At 36.8% G+C, this 21,045-nt stretch overlaps 2 protein-coding genes across 3 annotated transcripts in view; one reads left to right on the top strand and one right to left on the bottom strand.

Moving 5' to 3' along the window:
• Positions 1-5,969, top strand: part of fhod3b (formin homology 2 domain containing 3b) — a 139,498-nt gene extending 133,529 nt beyond the window's left edge. Inside the window, exons 24-26 of the mRNA XM_059339282.1 lie at positions 781-967; positions 2,064-2,225; positions 3,577-5,969. Coding sequence (XP_059195265.1) covers positions 781-967; positions 2,064-2,225; positions 3,577-3,659 — 432 coding nt within the window. The 3' untranslated portion in view covers positions 3,660-5,969. The remainder of the gene's footprint in view (positions 1-780; positions 968-2,063; positions 2,226-3,576) is intronic.
• Positions 5,970-8,748: 2,779 nt separating this feature from the next.
• On the bottom strand, positions 8,749-20,042 carry rxrbb (retinoid x receptor, beta b). Of its 2 annotated transcripts, XM_059339279.1 has the most exons (12): positions 19,895-20,042; positions 18,308-18,501; positions 17,290-17,443; positions 16,883-17,062; positions 16,424-16,477; positions 14,874-15,034; positions 14,554-14,683; positions 13,112-13,238; positions 12,423-12,464; positions 12,208-12,299; positions 12,009-12,114; positions 8,749-10,425 (listed from the first exon to the last, which is right to left on the bottom strand). In XM_059339279.1, the coding sequence occupies exons 2-12, from the start codon at positions 18,446-18,448 to the stop codon at positions 10,278-10,280; spliced, it is 1,335 nt and encodes a 444-aa protein (XP_059195262.1). In that variant the 5' UTR covers positions 18,449-18,501; positions 19,895-20,042; the 3' UTR covers positions 8,749-10,277. The 2 variants fall into 2 exon arrangements, with proteins under 2 accessions (XP_059195262.1, XP_059195263.1); XM_059339280.1 differs by lacking the exon at positions 16,424-16,477.
• Between the last annotated feature and the right edge of the window lie 1,003 nt (positions 20,043-21,045).

Below are 21,045 nucleotides of genomic sequence, written 5' to 3'. Positions count from 1 at the left end.
ATTTTCATCTTTGTCAACTCTTTTCATACATAATGAAGATGGATCAGACAAAGGAAATAAAGGAAACATTTACTGTGACCTCTTTTAATCTCCCACCCAACAAATACAAAAAACTTATAAAAAAAACAAAAAACTAAAACTAATAAAAACTAAACTAAAACTAGCAAACTCCCTCACAAAAATTCACACAACAATATTAAAACTAAAACTAATGAAAAATCCAAAACTATTATAACCTTGCAAGGAAATTCACTGTTACAATGAGGGTCCTCACAAAGACAGAAGTACAACAATGTGTGTGTGTGTGTGTGTGTGTGTGTGTGTGTGTGTGTGTGTGTGTGTGTGTGTGTGACCTTGCATGAATGATAAGCTTGAAGGTGATGACAGGAGACTAGATGAGGTGTTAGCATGACTTTGGGTGTGTTGACAGAATCTCAATAGGAAGTCACAGCTACTTCCTTGTCAAAATGAATGAATGGACCTGATAAAAATAAAAGGAAGACGTCCTGTTAAACCTGGCATGTCTGCAGTCATCAGAAAAATATTTTTTTGTTTCTGTCTCACAATAAGCAGCACCTGTGTGTGTGTGAAACATTTTCAAAATGACTAATTGTTCTTATTTTAGGATGGAAAATGCTGTGTGTGTAAAGATTAACCTGTAGGACAAGTTTTATATTTAAGGTCTTTACTTGCCGAGTGCCACAGCATGGAGTCTCACAGTTTCCTGCAGTAATATAATGTCAGATCCTGTAATATTAATGTCCTCCTCCTCTCCTCCAGAGTGGTAAGTTTGGCGGCGGCCCATCAGACGGTCAGGAGATCCAGCCTCAGGGGATCCAGTACGCTGAGGATGCAGCAGAACATGAGAACATGAAGGCGGTTCTGAAGAGCAGCCTGCAGCCCGGAGACAGCGGGCCGTCCACGGTGCCGGGCCTCCGCACGCGCACCAGAGCCAGCAGCACCAGAGGTTGGTGGCATGAGTGGGAAATAAATCATTAAAATGCTTTATAATAAGGTCCTTAATAACCATTAATTAACAAGTAATAAGGCATTGTTCTCGCTTTAGATCCGCTAGTTGCAAAAAGCATAGTTAACTTATAGTTAACTTATAATAGATGAGCAATAAAGTATATTTTAATATCAATAAGCAAACAAAATAAGATTAATAAAGGCATGGCAAAGACATAATGGGTGGGTCATGGGTGTTTGTAATGCCATTATTAACACTCATATAAGCTTATAAACACACAATAATGTTAATAAGCATCTTGTAAGGACTTACAAGGGCCTTATTACTTGTTAATTAATGGTTATTAAGGACCTTATTATAAAGCGTTACCAAATGTCATTATAGTATGACATGAAAATGTCATAGTATAGTAAAACATAGAAATGTCTTAGAAACAAATGCCATAGTATACTATGACATAAAAATGTCATAAAAAGTCATAGCAAAGTATGGAAAAAAAAAAAGTCATTTAAAATGTCATAGTATAGTATGACATAAAAATTCAATTAAAAAAAGTCATACTATAGTATGACAAAAAAAAGTCATAAAAAAACATCAAGTATAAAAAAAGTCATAGTTTAGTGCGTTGCAAAAAAATATCAGTGAAAATGTTATAGTATACTTTGCTTTAAAAATATCAGCTTTTAATACGTCAAAAAAAAAATGTATTAACCCTTTATCAACTATATTTGGTAACTTCAGGTAATATACTGGATTAAAGTGGCAAATCTGCACGAAAAAAGTAGCAGATTTACGAGAAAAAAGTGGGAAAAAAAAAACTTTTTCTCCCAGATTCCCCACTTTAAATCTCATAAATCTGTGCATTTTTTTCTCGTAGATTTGCCACTTTAATCTAGTAAACTTTTTTCTCAAAATATTATTTTCGTATGTTTTTTTTTTTACACATTCTGGCTGTATGTAATATCCTCCAATATTCTCTAGGGTTGAAATTTGGAATTTGCAGGTATTTCAATGTGTTGAAATGTTTCAACCCTATTAAAGGTTAAAAATAGGCATATATTGAGATGTAAACAAAATAAACCTCCTGTTCCAGGGCGTGTCCCCCCGTGGTGCTCTGCCAGTGACGAGCCAGTGAACGGGACAGACGACACCGCTGATGAGATCATGGAGAGGATTGTTCGGTCAGCGACTCAGGGGCCCAGCCAGCGGACGCAACCTCGGGAGAGGAGACGATCCAGAGCCAACCGGAAATCACGTGAGTCACGTCAGCTAGTCAGCTGGTCAGCTGGTCAGCCAGTGGCACTCTGTATTAGAGCTCACTGTGCAGTACGGGGCAGATGCTCTGAATTTGGCAGATCAGCTTTTTCTATAAGAGCCACTAATTATTGGAACTCAGTATCAACTGAGATCAGAGACATCAGCACATTGTTGGTTTTAAATCTAAAATAAAATCATGTCTTAAATACACTCAATCATGCACCGACCAACTATAAACTCAAACATTAGCTCACTATTTTGCAATCTCTTAAGTGCTGTATTTTAACATTGTTTTAGATAGATAGATAGATAGATAGATAGATAGATAGATAGATAGATAGATAGATAGATAGATAACTTTATTCATCCCCGAAGGGAAATCCGGTTGTCACAGCAGTCCAAGTACAATAAAGATAAAATACAATAGAATAAAATACTGAGGTAGCATAAATAAAAACAACAATAGAAAAAAACACAGAATAGAACAGTTAACTGTTGTGTTGCGTCTTAATCCTGTGACTTTCCTCTTGCTCTTGTCCTGTGTTGTGTTCTGTTTTAAGTGTGAAACTTTGTTGTTGTTGTCTGAAAGGCTTGTTTGTTTGTTTGTGTTAGATTGATGTTATTTGTTCCTGCCCAGGGACAACAGAGGAAATTTAGCTCGTAGCTAATTCTGGTACGGCTGAGAGCCATGCCCTGTCCCTGTTAAATAAACGAATAAATGAAAATTATGATGGTCATAGGAGGTATAGGTGATAGATAGATAGATAGATAGATAGAGAGATAGAGAGATAGAGAGATAGAGAGATAGAGAGATAGAGAGATAGAGAGATAGATAGATAGATAGATAGATAGATAGATAGAGAGATAGAGAGATAGAGAGATAGATAGATAGATAGATAGATAGATAGATAGAGAGATAGAGAGATAGATAGATAGATAGATAGATAGATAGCTTTATTTATCCCAAGCTGGGAGATTACAGTGTAGCAGCAGCATTACACACAGAGACAATAACAACACAATTAAATAAAAAGAACAACATAGGCATACTTCAAGCAATAAAATATAAAAATACAATAAAAAATAAAGTGTCTAAAGAAGGAGTATGTATTAAGGAGTAGAATAGAATTCCAGTGCAGAATAAATATGAATATACAGTATAAAAATAAATGTTTGGTGCTGTGAAACAAATAAGGTGCACTGAACAGTGTGCATAAAAAACAAAGTGCATAGCGACAGTATGTAATGAACCAGACTATTATTTGTTATTGTTGTTGTACAGTGTGATGGCATGTGGAAGGAAAGATTTATTAATAATAATAATATTTTATGATTCTGTGTGTGTGCAGTGAGGAGGACTCTGAAGAACGGTCTGACCACGGAGGAGGCTAACGCTCTGGGTTTGTCCAGCGGCTCAGAGATGCAGGTGTGACTGGACGTGAGGACGTCTGGAGCCCTTTCACTGCCCCGCCATCGCCTGCACCCAACCTGGCAACCCAACCTGGCAACCCACGCTCCCTCAGCTTCGATGAGTTGACCTCATCTTAATGCGTTTGGTTCACATATGCTTGACACAAGTGCTTCTCTGAAGAGAGTGGATAAAAGGTTTTATTCATGAACTGAGAGAACTCAGAGACAGAAACAGAGCGCTGCATTCAGCTTCCTGCTGCTGGAGGAACATGATGACTCACACGCTTCATCACAATCATCCTTCCAACGGGACATCGCATACAAACACCTGCGCAGAAAGTGTGTTTTTTGAAAGTTGGCAGTGCGTGTGCTTCACTCTCAGTGGCCTTGACTGAACCCAAAGGGCAGGAAGTGTCCAGACACTAAACTCTCACTGCTTCACAGACAAACTGAAAGACGTTTCATCTGTTGAATGGATGCTTTGTGCAGAGGGTTATTATACTACTGTGGTAGTTTTGTGTTTCTTTTCATTTTGCTCAAGAAGGTGCTCAAATAAGGAACATTTGCACTGGATGTAAAGTTGGGTATCAATGGAATGTGAAATCCTTGACACTGATGAACCACTGACATCTGAAAACAACTCACCAGTTTAACCAGCAAATCAACAGTAGCACAGTTTTTAACGTCTAAACAAAGAGGACATAGTGGAGGCAGAACAGCACAGAAGGCTTGTTAAATGTCTTTTTGTTGACTGGATAAGAAGTAATTAATCATCTTTTTAAAGATCATATCAACAGTTTAGTTACTGTGGAGGAAATCACTAGTTTCAGACTTTTATGCTCATCAACATTTTTAGCTGAAACAAATGAATTCAAGTTGCATCATGTGACCTATTTCCAAGGAAAGCATGCGCAGTGTTAGGTGAGCAATCTTCAGAGTTAATTAAGTCGTTTTATTTTCTAGAAACTATGAGCTGCACATCTCAGAGTGCCTTTCAGAGACAGTTATTTATTAAGTGGTTTTCAGGGACATATAATCAAGAAAATGTTACTAGAGATGTGCAGTCTGTGAGAGGATAATACTGCAATGATCATCATTCACGAGCTGTGATTTATTTTTAACCAGTGTTTTTAAACTTTTCTTTTTTTTCTCCATGTTATGTCTTGGATCAAACAGTATGTTATAAAGATAGCTTTTAAGTATTTATGACAACTTAGGGATGGGACATGCACATTAGCTGTATCTTGTTGCCTTACTGTAGAATATGGACATGCATTGTTAAAAAAATAGACCGGGCCAAATTAATGTGTACAACTGGCATCACTGGAGATCACATGTTTTCATTCATATAATATTAATTCTCTAACTATGAATGTGAACATCAGGGGTAAGATTATAATTAGTAATATGAAAAATCTCCCAAAAATTGACATTTTAAAACATGTAAATCTAAGAAGGAGTTTTGATTCTGTAGGTCTGTTTTTTGACTATTTCTGACCTCATTGTGCTATTAATTTGGAACGGCCTTGACTAAATTTATAATAATTTCAGCTTATATCATGGCAAGGTAAAAATGTTCACTGTGATGGAAACATAGCCATGGAGAGAAAATCAGAATGGAGCTACGTAAAACCACACCAGCAGTACGGTTTGTTTGTTTGGGGCTTTTTGTTTAGAATTTCCTGAAACTTTTCAGCACCTTAGACTTCATGTGTAGCATGCAACTTAGTAGAAGTGAAGTTATGGAGGAAGAGCTCATCGTGTTTCCCAGATTGTACTGATTTTTGTCAAAAACAAGACTAGTAGATGTGTAAAGTAATATAGGGAGAATGCTGTAAAATGATGTACATGTCATGATGTCTTTATGTTGTTCCTGTTGGATTTTGTTGTTGTTTTTTTTGCTCCATGTGTAGAATAGTGTATCATAGACTAAAAGCAGTATTATTCTAAATATAATTTAAGCAAACCAAGCCATGCATGGTTTAAAAAGGTGTCACTTCTGCTTGAAAAACAAAAGGAGGTTCACCTTCAGAGCTTTAGGTTTGTGTTCTGAAACTCACAAACTTCACAGACTGCAAAGTGAACAAACGTGGTGAAAGACGCAGTGATGAAGTCACCATCTGGTCCTGTGGAAGCCTTTTGATTTCATTGCACTCAACATTCTCTTCTTTTAATTTAACATTAGCCCACCACACACATTGCTGCCTGTGCCATAAGATCACTGTGGAACTTGGACACAACTGCTATACTACTAAGGCTTCTATTGCGCCTATGCCCACAGCAAAAACTATGTAACAAATACAATAAAAAGGCTCAAAAAACATTTGATGGCTGTTTTTTTTTATTACTTTATCTCTTAATTGTGTGGAAGGCTTGAGAGTAACAGCTGCAATCAGTAGTAACAATGGGAACAGCAACATCTACATGCTATAGGGCAGCTATTCTCAACCTTGGGGTCGGGACCCCAATTGGGGTCACGAGATGATTTCTGGGGGTCGCCAAATCATTTTGGAAGTCAGCTCTGTCTCCACTGTGTTAAAGTGTTCATGTGTTCATGTGTTTTAGTCTTTTTGGTCAATTAATGTATTTTTTTTTTTGTCATTTTGTGTCTTTTTTTGATAATTTTCTGGTCAATTTGTGTCTTTTTTGGTAATTTTGTTTCCTTTTTTTGGTCATTTTGTGTCTTCTTTTTAGTCATTTTGTATCTTCTTTTGGTCATTTTGAGTCTTTTTTTGGTAATTTTTTTTCTTTTTTGGGTCTTTTTGTGTCTTTTTTTGGTCATTTTGTGTCTTTTTTAAGTCATTTTGTGTCTTTTTTTCATTTTTTGGTCATTTTGTGTCTTTTTTTGGTCATTTTGAGTCTTTTTTGGTCATTTTGAGTCTTTTTTGGTCATTTTGAGTCTTTTTTTGGTAATTTTTTTCTTTTTTGGGTCTTTTTGTGTCTTTTTTAAGTAATTTTGTGTCTTTTTTTGGTCATTTTTTTTCTTTTTTTTGTCATTTTGTGTCTTTTTTTCTTCATTTTGTGTCTTTTTTTGGTCATTTTGTTTCCTTTTTTTGGTCATTTTGTTTCTTTTTTGGGTGATATGAACTGTGCGTGTGAGATTGTGTTCAGTGAGTGGGGGTCGCAGACAACGTGCATGTTAAATTGGGGGTTGCGACTCAAAAAGGTTGAGAATTACTGGTATAAGGGTCATTATGGGACATTCCATAATATGGTGTTTTATATCATTATTCTGTAATATGCATCAACAGACTATAATTGACCCATTTTAAGTATTTTAATGCATTCTAAAATTTGACTTTTTTTTACAAAAATTGACATGCTATAGCAGGGCTTTTTTTGTTGAGGGGGTCATTTTTGGGCCCCCAGAATATGGCGTTTTTTCTGTCATTTCTGGACATTATGCTCTAATAAGTATCAATAGACTAGAATAGACCCATTTTAAAATTTGACCATTTTTGCCAAAAATCAACGTGCTATATATAGTATGACTTCTTTATGAAGGGCTCATTTTTGGACATCCCAGAATTTGGTGGTTTTCTGTCATTTCTGGCCATATTATGCTCTAATATGTATCATCAGACTATATTTGACCCAGTTGAAGCATTTTTAGGCATTTTAAAATCTGACCATTTTTGACAAAAACTGACATGCTATAGTATGACTTTTTTTTGAGGGGGTCGGTTTTGCACATTGCATAATATGGGTTTTTTTCTGTAGTTTATTATGCTCTAATATGTATCAACAGTCTGTAATTGAACCATTTGAAGCATTCTTAGGCATTTTAAAATCTGACCACTTTTGGCAAACGTCACGTTGATGACTCTTTTTTGAGGGGCTCATTTTTGGACATCCTAGAATGTTTTTCTGTAATTTCTGGCCATATTGCACTCTAATATGTATCAATAGATACAATAGACTCATTTTAAGCATTCTTAGGCATTTTAAAAATTGACATACTATAGTATGACTTCTTTATGAAGGGCTCATTTTTGGACATCCCAGAAAGAGTGTTTTTCTGTCATTTCTGGCCATATTATGTTCTAATATGTATCATCAGACTATATTTGACCCAGTTGAAGCATTTTTAGGCATTTTAAAATCGACATACTATTGTATGACTATTTTTGACATCCCAAAACTACAATAGACTCATTTCAAGCATTCTTAGGCATTTTAAAATTTCACAATTTTTGACAAAAATCAACATGCCTATAACTTTTTTTTTTGGTTTTTAGACACCGCATAATATGGTGTTTTTGCATTGTTATGCATTTTAAAATTTCACAATTTTTTTTACAAAAATTGACATGCTATAGTATGACTTTTTTTTTGAGGGGGTCATTTTTGGACATTGCATAATATGGTTTTTTTTCTGTAGTTTCTTATCCTCTAATATGTATCAACAGTCTGTAATTGAACCATTTGACCACTTTTGACAAACGTCACGTTGATGACTCTTTTTTGAGGGGGTCATTTTTGGTCATTTCTGGCCATATTGCACTCTAATATGTATCAATAGATACAATAGACAAATTTTAAGCATTGTTATGCATTTTAACAAAAAAAATTGACATGCTATAGTATGACTTTTTTTGAGGGAGTCATTTTAGGACATTGCATAATATGGGTTTTTTTCTGTAGTTTCTTATGCTCTAATATGTATCAACAGTCTGTAATTGAACCATTTTAAGCATTCTTAGGCATTTTAAAATTCTTTTGACACCCCAGAATGTTTTTTTTTCTGTCATTTCTGGCCATATTATATTCTTATTTGTATCAACTTAGAAAATTAATTATATCTCATATGTCATTAAAATTACAAGTCTGTTTTCTCCAAACTGTCCTTACTGTTTCAGGGCGTGTTCCCCCGTGGTGCTCCGCCATCGACGACCCAGTGAACGGCACAGATGATACAGCTGATGACATCATGGAGAGGATTGTTAGGGGCCACTCAGGGGCCCAGTTACCCAGGGGCCCGGCCAATCAGGGGCCCGGCCAGCGGACCGAACCGAAAACCATGTAAGCCACGTCAGCTAGTGGCCAAGAAGCATCATTTATTATGCCGAGTGTCACATTTATGACTATTGTTAAAGAAAAAGCAAACAAGAAAAACTTAAGCCTCTTTATTTTCAGTCCACACAACCCATGCTTCAAGTCACTTTATGTTCAAGAGCATATAGAGGTCGATGACAAGCTTACCAATACAGCTCATCTGGGGTTTACACATGGCCATCATACAGACCTCTTTTGGTCTTGTTTAAAATTCCTATATGTCCACAGGTGTTATGGATCTAAATGTGATTATGGTTTGCTTTTAATAAATTGCAGAGACATAACGATGAACAAGACAGCTACCTACAAAAAGGGGGGGGAAAGTTGGAAAATACAATTGAGCATCAAAAGAAAAAAAAAAAAAAAAAAGCACAAAAACAAAATAATCAGCTGAAACAGTCTCAGCAAATCCAGTGCAACCCAAGACATGTTCTGCTTTATACTAGCTGAAAACTAAAAACAAGGGCACATATTAAAAATTATATAATTTGTATATCCTGATCATAATTCAAATTTATCAATATACATTTTCCCTGAACAATTACTTTTGCACAGTACCTTTGAATTGTATAGATAAATTACAAAATGGAGTATTCCCTTTCCACCAGACATGATTTACTTTGTAAAACCCCTGAATGACTGACAGGCAGAAAGCTCTTATGCAGTTTACATTTTATATTGCTACATTTTTAACAAAGATTAACAAAGGGATTTTCAGTTTTGCATATTTTCTTAGGTTTGCCGTTTGGTGTGCGTCTGCACCAAGAATGTCAAATTTTTTTACTGAAATAGCACCAAAAGACAAACGCCTGACTATTCAAAGGCCAGGCGTTTATTAAAAGTGTGTTTTTTTAGAAATAGTACATAGCAAGTGTGCAGTGCAGTTTAATCGTTAACCACAAAGTGATTAGATTTATAAAATGGCAAAGAAGTAAACAACACTAACTGTATGTTACCAGACACATAAAGCTGATCCTCAAGCAACAGACAAGTGGGACCCGACGCTTTCAATCACTGACTCGTCTTCTATCGCAGGTCAATGTTCGATTTTAATCTTCTGCAATGGATACAAGTAAACTCAGAGCTGTTGTTGGACACAGTTCCCGGTGACTGTTTGGTACATTTTTTATTCTTTTAGAGCTGGCTTGAATTAAAAATTATAAAAAGAAGACTACATCCTTGATGCATACACATTATTCTGTTTGCCTTCCTTTAAAAAATAGGTCTTGGGGTTTCAGTTCAGTTGCAGAAACAACTGAATCTTGATGGTGTCTAAAAAGCTCATATAAAAATGTATACCCAAATTATAGCTCCTGTGAGGGAAATATGTAAATGTTTACATTTTTAAAAATACTTTTTTTTAAACCATAGTTACTCATGTTTCAACATATAGCACCAGCTTGTAGATCATGCCAAGCCTTGGGTTTGGTCTAAAGAGCAGATCTGTGCTACACTAAGATAGTGTAACGCAGACAGCAGTGAGACAAATTGACAAATCTTCAAAGAACTTAAAGTGCCACTCCAGTCCCACTCCAGCTTCCCAGACTTCAGCTATCTAAACCTAACCACAGTACGTGTTTCCTATCTAAGACAACTGATGGGGAGCTTCAAGCATTTCCATGAGGAAAGTGTCAATAGGTGTGTCACCGATCAGCTTGAAGAAGAACAGGTGCTCCAAGCACTTCAAGCCAATAGATCGCAGTGCTGGCAGTCGAAGGAGAAGCTTAGCGAACCTGCAAGGAGACAAGACAACCACAAGATTAAACAATGCTCCCACTGGGCCTCATTTATCAAGCCGGCGTAGAAACCAGCGCAGATCCGAGTGTATACTTGGTCTTACGACAGGGTTTACGTGTGATTTATCAAACGATCGTATCTCTCCAATCACAGCGTGAGAATGATCGGCTGTTGATAAATGTGGCCGCTCGAAACATGCGTCATTTAAATACCACGCCTTAATATATACAATATAAATATAATACCGTATTTTCCGGACTATAAGTCGCACTTTTTTTCATAGTTTGGCCGGGGGTGCGACTTATACTCTGGAGCAACTTATGTGTGAAATTATTAACACATTATTACCGGTATATCATTTCACATGTTATTTTCACACTAAACCGCCAGAGGGCGCTCTAGGCCGAGTATGAGGATGAGTCTGACGTAAGCGACGTAGAAGAAGAAGCGCCGCATCTTCTACCTCCGGAGTTAGCGGAGTTGTTTAAAAGTGACACCGAGGATGAAGATTTCATTGGATTTTAGTTATTTGGAGTGACACGGATGGTTTGGTAAACTTCTTAGCATGTTATTTATGCTATAGTTATCTGAATAACTCTTAATATGTTATGTTAACATACCAGGCACGTTCTCAGTTGTGTCATGTAACGTAAGCATACCGTACAATTATTCAGCCTGTTGTTGCCTCTATTCTATTTTTATTTTAAATTGCCTTTCAAGATGACATGTCTGTTCTTGGTGTTGGATTTTATCAAATAAATTTCCCCCAAAAATGCGACTTATACTCCAGTGCGACTTATATATGTTTTTCCTTCTTTATTATGCATTTTATGGCTGGTGCGACTTGTACTCCGGAGCGACTTATAGTCCGGAAAATACGGTATATACCCGATTCAGAAGACTCGCCGTCAGAGTTTACGACACCGAAGGGCGCAATACGGCCAAAAAGAGGATTTTTTCACCCTCTAAAGTCGCTTTATTAGCAAAGTGCACCGTTACAATTAACAATAGGGGCAATACAGACATATTAAAGAAATACGCAGCGACGGAGGTTTATGAAATAAAAGTACTTATAGTTATAAACTCAAACAAGTTCGCTGAATATTTTACATTTGGAGCACGGACTTAGAAGGTTTCAGCTTTTTGGTTGAAGGAGGTAAACAATGTTTTAAAGTTAGTTTTAATTCATAAAGAAGAGGAATTTCTCAGAGTCAGAAAGTGAAACGCTGACATCCAACAGCAGCAACACAACAAACTAGTTTTGTTTGGCAGCATAAAAAGTGAAAAAGAAGGAAATCAGTGGTGCTGTCAGCAGAGTAGCGGAGCATTAAACTACTGTAGTCTCAGATCAATTCTCAGACTCAGACGTGTCGACTTCACGCTGACTCAGATTTGTGTACACGAGCTGAGAGCAGACTGAGATCTGATCACGTCCAAATTGATAAATGCCGAGGCTTATAGAAATCATCTTACGCCCACATTATGCTCACTTTCTGACGTACACTCGTTTGATAAATGAGGGCCATTATGTTCTACTTTGATGTTTTACATTGTGAGATGCAGTAGAAAACTCATTTACCTTCCCTGCTGCTCTGGGTATTTCTGTTTGCAGTAGGCTTCCAATGATGCATAGACCTTTTCTCTAAGGAGCTCCACCTCACTGGTGTTAGAGAGCCCTTTAGCATCTGGAAGACCATATAGAGACAATATCTTAATCAGGCGCAACACACATCTTGTTAAAAGTGTTTCTTATGAAGTCATCAGCATCATGCAGGCACCTGGGTTGAAGAGGACGATGGCTCGGAGACAGCCCAGCTCTGTTTTGTCCATTTGCATATCTCTCATTTTATTGACGAGCTCCGTAAGAACCCTGAATAATGACAAATATCATAAAGATGTTTGGAAAAGGCTTCAGAGTGTAAAATACAGAGAGCACAATGCCAAAATGATTGACTCAAACTCAATCATTAATATTACAAATGTGTCAAATTACCTGTCAAATATAGCGCCGACCTCCGCGCTCTGCACACTCTCCCTGTGAAACATCAAACTAGTTATTATACAGACACGGCAAAGGCATTACAATTACTTTCAATGTACATACACTACCGGTCAAAAGTTTTAGAACAGCCCAATTTTTCCAGTTTTTTATTGAAATTCAAGCAGTTCAAGTCAAATGAACAGCTTGAAAGGGTCCAAAGGTAAGTGGTGAACTGCCAGAGGTAAATAAAAAAAGGTAAGCTTAACCAAAACTGGAAAATAATGTACATTTCAGAATTATACAAGTAGGCCTTTTTCAGGGAACAAGAAATGGGTTAACAACTTAACTCTATGGAGTCTTGGGCTATTTTGTCCATTTTTGAATTCTTTTCATGTCTTTGTAAGTCATTTTGTGTCTTTTTTTGGTCATTTTGTGTCATTTTTTTAAGTCATTTTGTGTCTTTTTTTAGTCCTTTAGTCCAACATAAAATGTGATTTTGAATCTTTTTTTTTACTTTCAAAACACTATCATGCTCAATAAAGAATTTTAAATGTTGCAAATGTGCATTCATTTCAGAGTACACTGAGACATTAAACTGCATCATTTTCAATTAAATTCTGGAAAAGTTGGTGTGTTCTAAAACTTCTGACCAGTAGTCTATATCTGACTAGATTTGCATGTTTTTGTCTTGGTGGATGCACCTGTCAAAAATGGCTCCGACTCCGGCGCTGTGTGCACTGTCGCGCTGCAGCTCCGAGGCCAGGAGGACTCCATCCTTCAAACCGATGGAGCGATGGGAGAACGAAGCAATGAGGAGCTCATTCCACCCTGACAGGTACAAAAAGTCACAATAAGCAATGAGATAAAAGAGAAAGTAGTTCTTAAGGTAGAATCACACTCACAATGAAAGGCAGTTTTTTAAAAAGGGAACTCTTTGAACTGTAAAATAAAATCCCTCCTGAGGTTGGAGCCTGAACTATATATATATAAAAACATTGTTTTGATCTCAGTGTGACTGTTCTCCGTCCCCAGCGTGTCTGACACATCTCCATGTATTCCCACTGCTGCTAACACTTGTTAGCTACCTACCAGCTCCCTCTGAGATTCACTTCCCAGGGTGCAAACGCAACACGTATACAATCTCAGCTTGTTATTGGCAGTAAAACCCTCTTAGAACATCACCAAACATAATGTCTACAGTTATCTTTTAATGAATCTACCCATGCACAAATACCAACATTAGCGTTATCATATAACTACTTTAGTATTTATGCACTTGAGTTAATTTGTTAATGTTTTGCATTATATTTGTTAGTGTCACTAGTTTGACTGATTATCAGTGTATTTTTTATTACTATATGCACTTATTTTAACATTTAAATTGTAAAGTGAACTTTAAATGATTATTTGAAATATTAATGCCCATCAAAAGACTGGTGTTGGAAATAAGCATTAGCTATATACACATCATCAAACATCAGACATTACTTCTGCAACTGTCTATCTATCTATCTATCTATCTATCTATCTATGTGTGTGTGTGTGTGTGTGTGTGTGTGTGTTAGACAACAGTGTAATTGTATAAGACCACTTTCCACTCGAAACATGAAAGCAGAATATTATTCTCTTGGAACAGGTTACCTGGCCCACTTAAATCAATCAGAATGCATACGCAGTTTTAAACAAAACTTCAAAAAATGGTTTAAACACCAATCTTAGAATGTTGGCAATCTGTATCTGTCGCGTGTATTTGAAACTGTAATTTATGTTTTTATGTGACTTATGAATGATTGATGCATGTATGTATGTAAGAATGGTACTTGTTTGATTTATGTAAGATATGCTCCTACTGTCCCCTGTCTCCTGCCTTATAGGGACCACAATGGAAATAAGCCTTAGGGCTTTATTGTGTCATCCCTGACTATTTTTTATCTATTTATATTACGTATGACACCGGTTGCTGTTTCATATTTTTTTATATCAAGAATGGTCAAATAAAATCAATCAATCAATCAATATTTAAGCCAGTGTAACTCTTCCAGAAGTGTACTTGGTAACACTACAACAATGATAATGTGCCTGGTGATCTTGTCACTGTGTGTTGATTTTAAAGGTGTGGTTCCATGGGGATCATGGATCTTACCTGCGCGCAGGAGGATGACCTGGTCATCAAGGGGAAGTTCAGAGAAATGGGGGATCCTCTTTGCCCACTCCACCAGGGCAAACAGCTGTTTGTCTGCAGTCTGGCAGATGTTGGTGACTGCATCATGGGGCTGAAAGCAAACAACAGATACATGTTCTTAGTTGTATATCCAAATACTTCCAGCAATTACAGCAAGTCTGCACCGAGGAGCATGTTTTTCATTAGGTTATTCTAAAACCACGAGGCCCATCTGCAAAAAATCAGACGACTGACAAAGTGACTTATATCTAACTATTGGTTGTAAAGTTGTAACAACTCACAGAGTTGCCTGCAGAACCACCATCAGAGTGAAGCTCAGTCTTTTGCTCCACAGCAGTCTCTGCCTCTAAAATCTTCTCCACAGGCATCTCCTCATTGACTCCTACACTGAACTCCAGCTCGCCTTCACGCTCTCTGTTCCGCTGGCGTTCCTCCTGCACCGCTGCGTCAGACAAAACATAAGAAAACAGTGGTGGGGGGGAGAAAAGGAACGGGGTGATGGTAAATACTAAAGAATGAAAGATGTAAACTGATGAAGTTATCAGTTAAAAAAGTGATATTGTGCAAAATACTCTGCCTCTTGCAGGGTTTTTGCTGCATTGAGAAAGTCCTGTTCAAATATTGTCTTGACAAAAATGCATCATGACAATACAAATAAATTTCAAAAGCCTTGAATTTAGTAAACTGCTGTCAATTACAACTCTAGTGTGGGGCTATAAATCCCTAATGTACATTCCTTAAGTTTTAATTTAAATTCAGGGAGTTATAATTGTGAAATGTTTCTCAATGTATCTTTAAACATATTGATTCAACATTTCCATATCTTTTCTACTGATTAGTTCATTCACAATAGCATAATTAATATCCATCATGACAAAAGTCAGATGAATTTACTTCCTTTATCACCAGAAGTAAAGTAACCGACAGGTTGAAGTTACATGCATGAGCTTGTTATTAACATGCTTTCCAGTTAGCTTGCATGCATTAGTTTAATGGATTACAAAATACTAAAATCTTTAAAAACAGAATCACAATGCATCTAAAAACCTATGTTCTTCCCACCCCAACTGAAATAGCAGCCTTACTCCAGAGCGGTGCTGTCCTAACAGCACAAAGCACAATGAGAACAACAGAGAGTAGCATGTGGAGTTTGTTAAAAAAACTTAACAAGAGTATTAAAAAAAAAGAGGGAGAGACAAAGTCTATGTTGTCTGCAGCAACCCCAAAGGAGACTGATCTCAGTGAGGTGGAAGAACAGAAGCTGTTGTCTAATCCAAAATATTTCCCTCAATCTGATAGGGAGAAAAAAAACAAGACCACAACAGTCAAAGTCTTTGAAAGCACTGACACTGTAACATATGATCTGCTCATCTGACTGCTAGATCAGATAGTCTGACAAAAGTGCAGCCATAACAAATTGGCATGGTGATTGAACTGGTGGCAAAGCAGAGCGATCAGACTTTATGTGCCTAAATCTGGAGCCAAAATTAGAGCTGCACAGAACTAGTAAAGAGGCCAGACCTCTTAGAATATATTTATCATATACTGAATGCATTTTAGATACTTTAGACCTGTTATAGCTTTAACTAAAATGATCTGTTATATCTTTTGCTGCTTCAACACTAATCCATTCCTTCAGATTTTAAATCAGTTGCACAAATTCAGCAGAACAACTACAGCTGTCTGGCTGCTTATTTTACAAAGCAGCCTACCATCACAATGCACTATATACCATTATCCATCTAGATCATTTCTGGGTATGTTTCCACACATAAATCTGCCAGTCTAAGTAACATAAAAATACAGTATCTTTAAAATTTCAATGTCATACTCATCCATCCCTCATCTTTTCCATCTTCTTTTATCCACTTTACATGTTTGATCACTATTGAAAGATGGAGAAAGGGTAGAATAGGAGAAAATGAAGAGAAGAGATGGAAAGGGGTTAGTTATATAAACCAGCCCCAATACACTCGTCTCTACCCTTTATCTTATCTAATCTGGCATCCACCCTCACCTACGCCAGAAATAGAACTAATCCAATATTACTTAATCAATTTAATTGGGCTTTCTTGGGCATATTTAGTTATTCTAAGAAATCTAATTGACTGCCAATGTTTGAGTCATTCTAAAAATGTAAATTTAACTGCAGCAAACTCCAATGAATGTCACCTTTGTATAGTTGCATGTAAGACAGCTCGCAACAAAATGTGTTTTCTAAACCTTCAGCAGCCAAACTGGCTCTCAAAATGAACTTAAATCTCTTAATTAGCCCTGTTCCTTTGCATACCTTCTCTCTTCATGCCCATGGCCAGGCACTTCTGGTAGCGGCAGTACTGGCAGCGATTGCGCTGGCGTTTGTCGACCAGGCACTCTTTGTTATCCCTGCAGGTATAGCTAAGGTCTTTGCGCACAGTTCGTTTGAAGAAACCTTTGCAACCCTCACAGCTGTACACTCCATAGTGTTTGCCTGTAAATTAAAATTAAATTAAAGTTAGAGGTTGATGGGAAATAAAATACCAAACACGAAAGTAAAGGTTACAGTTGGACACATATTTTATACTTTTTTTTATAAGCAATAGTGACAGAAGTCCATTTTGTTAAAATGTTGAGGAAACACAGTCGGGGATTATCCACACTATAATAAAATAAAACAAACTCCCTCCTGCTAATCCGGCTTTTAGCGCACTCACTCACCAGAAGAGCGGTCCCCACAGATGACACACATGCGTTTCTGAGACAGCATTATTCCAGGACTGTGCGCTGGCATGGGCCTCAAGCCGAACGGAGGCTTGATATCTTCTGAGCTGCTGATTGAATGCATCCCTGATATGGGTGCTGACGAAGATATCTGGATATACAAAGCAACAAAAATAATAATAATTAAAATACATTCATGTCATTGATTGTGTGTCATGTTTAATGAAAACACTGCCCATGCACTACACTAAGAAAAAAAGCATTACAACCTACCCCAAAGCTGCACCTTCCACGTACAGCAGATTAATCCCTTACATACAAAAAATGAAGTGCACCATACAGTTCGGCTTCACTTATTATTTCATCAAGATGATTTTACTTAATTTTAAATAAGCGTAAGACTTTAGTACTTGAATGAAAATGACGATAGATGATATTTACCGTGTTATTACATATGTTCTGAAATTAATTAAAATCAACGACCTTAATGAAAGAAGAAAAAAGAAAGTCATACCATACTATGTCCATTTTTGTATTAAAATCACTAAAATGCTTCAAATGGGTCAATTATAGTCTGTTGATATATTAAATCATAATATGGGCAGAAATGACGGAAAACACCATATCATGGGATGTCCAAAAATGACCCCCTTGAAAAAATGTCATACTACTGCATGTCGATTTTTGTCAAAAATGACTAATAAATGCTAAAAATGCACCAATTATACTCTGTTGTAGTATATATAATTATACTATGTTATAGAATGACCTTTCAAAAAATGACAGAAAAACACCAGATTATGGGATGTCCAAAAATGTTGGTATTTCGTTACTGTGGTACTTTGTTACTTTGGTATTGATCACCCAGCTGGAGCATGATGCCCCCTTCATATTTCTGTCTGCCCTCATATATTCCTGCTAGAACCGGCCCTGCTACCCATACTGCCTCATCTGGGTTTTGTTCACCATGAAATCACTTCAAATCACACATCAGACTCTAGCAGCTGTCAGTTACCTGACTGTTGCTGATGGGTCCAAATCCTAGAGAGGGGGAGACCACGGGGGAGTTAAGTGAGGGGCTGATAACTGAGAAAGGAGAACCGAGGACGTTGGTGGGACTGTTGGAAGCTGAGCTGTTGGGCTGCTGCGAGGACATGGCTAGTGAGCTACCCAGTGCAAAGGATGATGTCCAGTCTGAAGGATATCAGTCTGAGGGCGACACAAAAGGATAGAATTAGTTTGGTTCGTGTTGATTCTTTTCAAAAAATAAAAATTGTAACGGGTAGTAGAGCTGAACACATTTACAGGATCTGTCAATCAGCAGAAATCTTCCTGTCAACTATTTTAACACATCTGTTTAAAACTGCTTATTCCCTCTGATCACAATTACCCTGTCCAAATCTATCTTTTGCATTGTATTGTTATTAATTCTGTGTATTTTATTGCTGAATCTTTTCTATCTTTTTTGTACGGTGTCCTTGAGTGCCAAGAAAGGCGCCTCCAAATAAAATGTATTATTATTATTATTATTATTTTGATAATCTCCTGTAAGGCAAATTTCAAGCAGAGCTGCACACACACACACACACACCAGTCTCTGGCTCAGAGAACAAGCTGTTTTTTTCTCTATTTTACATTACAGCCTTATTAAAAATGTACATCTCTGGCCACACACAACACGACATTTTAAAGACATCTTGAACTTTAGGATATAGTGATGGCTTGTTTTTTACATTTTCTGACACTGTATAGACAGATTTATTACTCGATAACACAAAACAAAACGAATGAGGTGGCAGACAAATGGAGCCACAATATTTTTTTTTGCAAAACGGAACCCCAACATGGATTTTACAGTCTTCAGTTTAACGTGATTCTCTCTATTCAAACAGGTCAAATTAAAAGGAAAAACACAGTGAGATGTATCAATGTTTCCGTATTTAATGGGGGGATATTTTTTTTTAAGCTGTACAAAGCTTAAAGATCATAAATGTGCTTCCACTGGTCAGTGTTTGTTGGCATCGCAGTAATGTTACACGTTTGCTAAATGTCGCTAACGACACGCAGTAACGTTGCTGCGTGGAGAGCTAAATGCTAAATAAAACTACATGTAAACCAGAAACAGAAGTCCCAATGCTCATTAGTGATATCATCACTAAATATTAATACAATGCATCACTGAAAGTCGCACATAAATAACGCTCTAGGTTAGCTTTTACCGCTAGCTAGCTACCTAGCATGCTAACTAGCTAGCTGCAAACCCATAAACGCTCGAAAGCCCTTGGCGACGGCTAACATTAGCTACATTAGCTCTTGTTGCTATCCGTCTGGCTGACATTTTATGCTGTAACTTTGAATAAAACTACATTAAAAACCTACCCAGATAACCACGAAGAGATATAGAGATTAATAGTCCGACAGTCATCGAAGCACTTTAATAAAACCGCACTAATAGCACAATGTTTTCCAGCTAGCTGCGATTAGCTTGTTAGCTAACAGACACCTTAGCTAGCTCGGCTAATGTAGCTAGCATTAGCTCGATGTACGGTTCAGTGTTGATGGTAAAACAGCTCATGGTCGTTTGAAGGTTGGAGTTACTCACCAGAACACCTTCGACGCATTGTTGGGAACCACTTCACCGGACTGGTTGGGATCAGATCCCGCGGCGGACAGCAGATCGACTCTCAGATCCAGTTTACTTCAACTTGACGCTGTTGTTGTTTACAGGCCATGGTGGCTCCGAGCCAGAACGTCTCATGGGACCTCCCACAACACGCGTCATATGACGCTCTGTAGGCTGTCATATGACACTGCTACAGTTCCACAGGCTACACTTATTATTACTCCAACAAGAGGATTTTAGTTCATTTTTAAATAAGCGTAAGACTTTAGTACTTGAATGGAAATGACGATAGATGAAATTAAATTAAAATTAACGACCTGAACGAAAGAAGAAAAAAGAAAGTCATACCATACTATGTCCATTTTTGTATTAAAATCACTAAAATGCTTCAAATGGGTCAATTATAGTCTGATAGTTGATATATTAGATCATAATATGGCCAGAAATGACGGGAAAACACCATATCATGGGATGTCCACAAATGACCCCCTTGAATAAAAATGTCATGCTATAGCAGGGGTGTCAAACTCAAATACACAATGGGCCAAAATTTAAAACTTGAATAAAATCGCGGGCCAACATTGATCAAATAAACCTTTTAATATATACCAAACATGTTTTGCTTTAACATTAAATATGGAACCAGCAACGCTTATAAACATACAATATATAACTAAATAGTGCAGACATGCAAAATCAAATTTCAAATAAAAAACACATCAATGTCATTAATTTACAATAATAATATAATAATTTGGTATTGCCTCGCGGGCCAAATAAAATTACACTGCGATAGATGTGCAAATTTGGCCCACGGGCCAGAGTTTGACACCCCTGTACTATAGCATGTCGATTTTTGTCAAAAATGACTAATAAATGCTAAAAATGCACCAATTATACTCCGTTGTAGTATATATAATTATACTATGTTATAGTATGACCTTTAAAAAAATGACAGAAAAACGCCAGATTATGGGATGTCCAAAAATGTTGGTATTTTGTTACTGTGGTACTTTGTTACTTTATATCATAAATTATTTTTAATAATAATATAATTTAATATTAATAATATTAATAAAATAAATAAAATTAAATACATTTTTATTTTTATTAAATTTAATTATTTAATA

The sequence above is a fragment of the Centropristis striata genome, chromosome 8, assembly GCF_030273125.1.
Source record: "Centropristis striata isolate RG_2023a ecotype Rhode Island chromosome 8, C.striata_1.0, whole genome shotgun sequence".
Taxonomy (NCBI): Eukaryota; Metazoa; Chordata; class Actinopteri; order Perciformes; family Serranidae; genus Centropristis; species Centropristis striata.
This window is presented reverse-complemented; position numbering and strand designations above follow the sequence as displayed.

Excerpts from the sequence above, each read along its gene's own strand:
- rxrbb (XM_059339279.1), bottom strand. The coding sequence starts at position 18,448 with ATGTCCTCGCAGCAGCCCAACAGCTCAGCTTCCAACAGTCCCACCAAC. Across the intron at positions 16,478-16,882 it reads CATGGGCATGAAGAGAGAAG|TGATCAAACATGTAAAGTGG; the intron begins GTATGCAAAGGA and ends ATCTTTCAATAG. Across the intron at positions 15,035-16,423 it reads AAAAGATGAGGGATGGATGA|CGGTGCAGGAGGAACGCCAG; the intron begins GTATGACATTGA and ends TGTCTGACGCAG.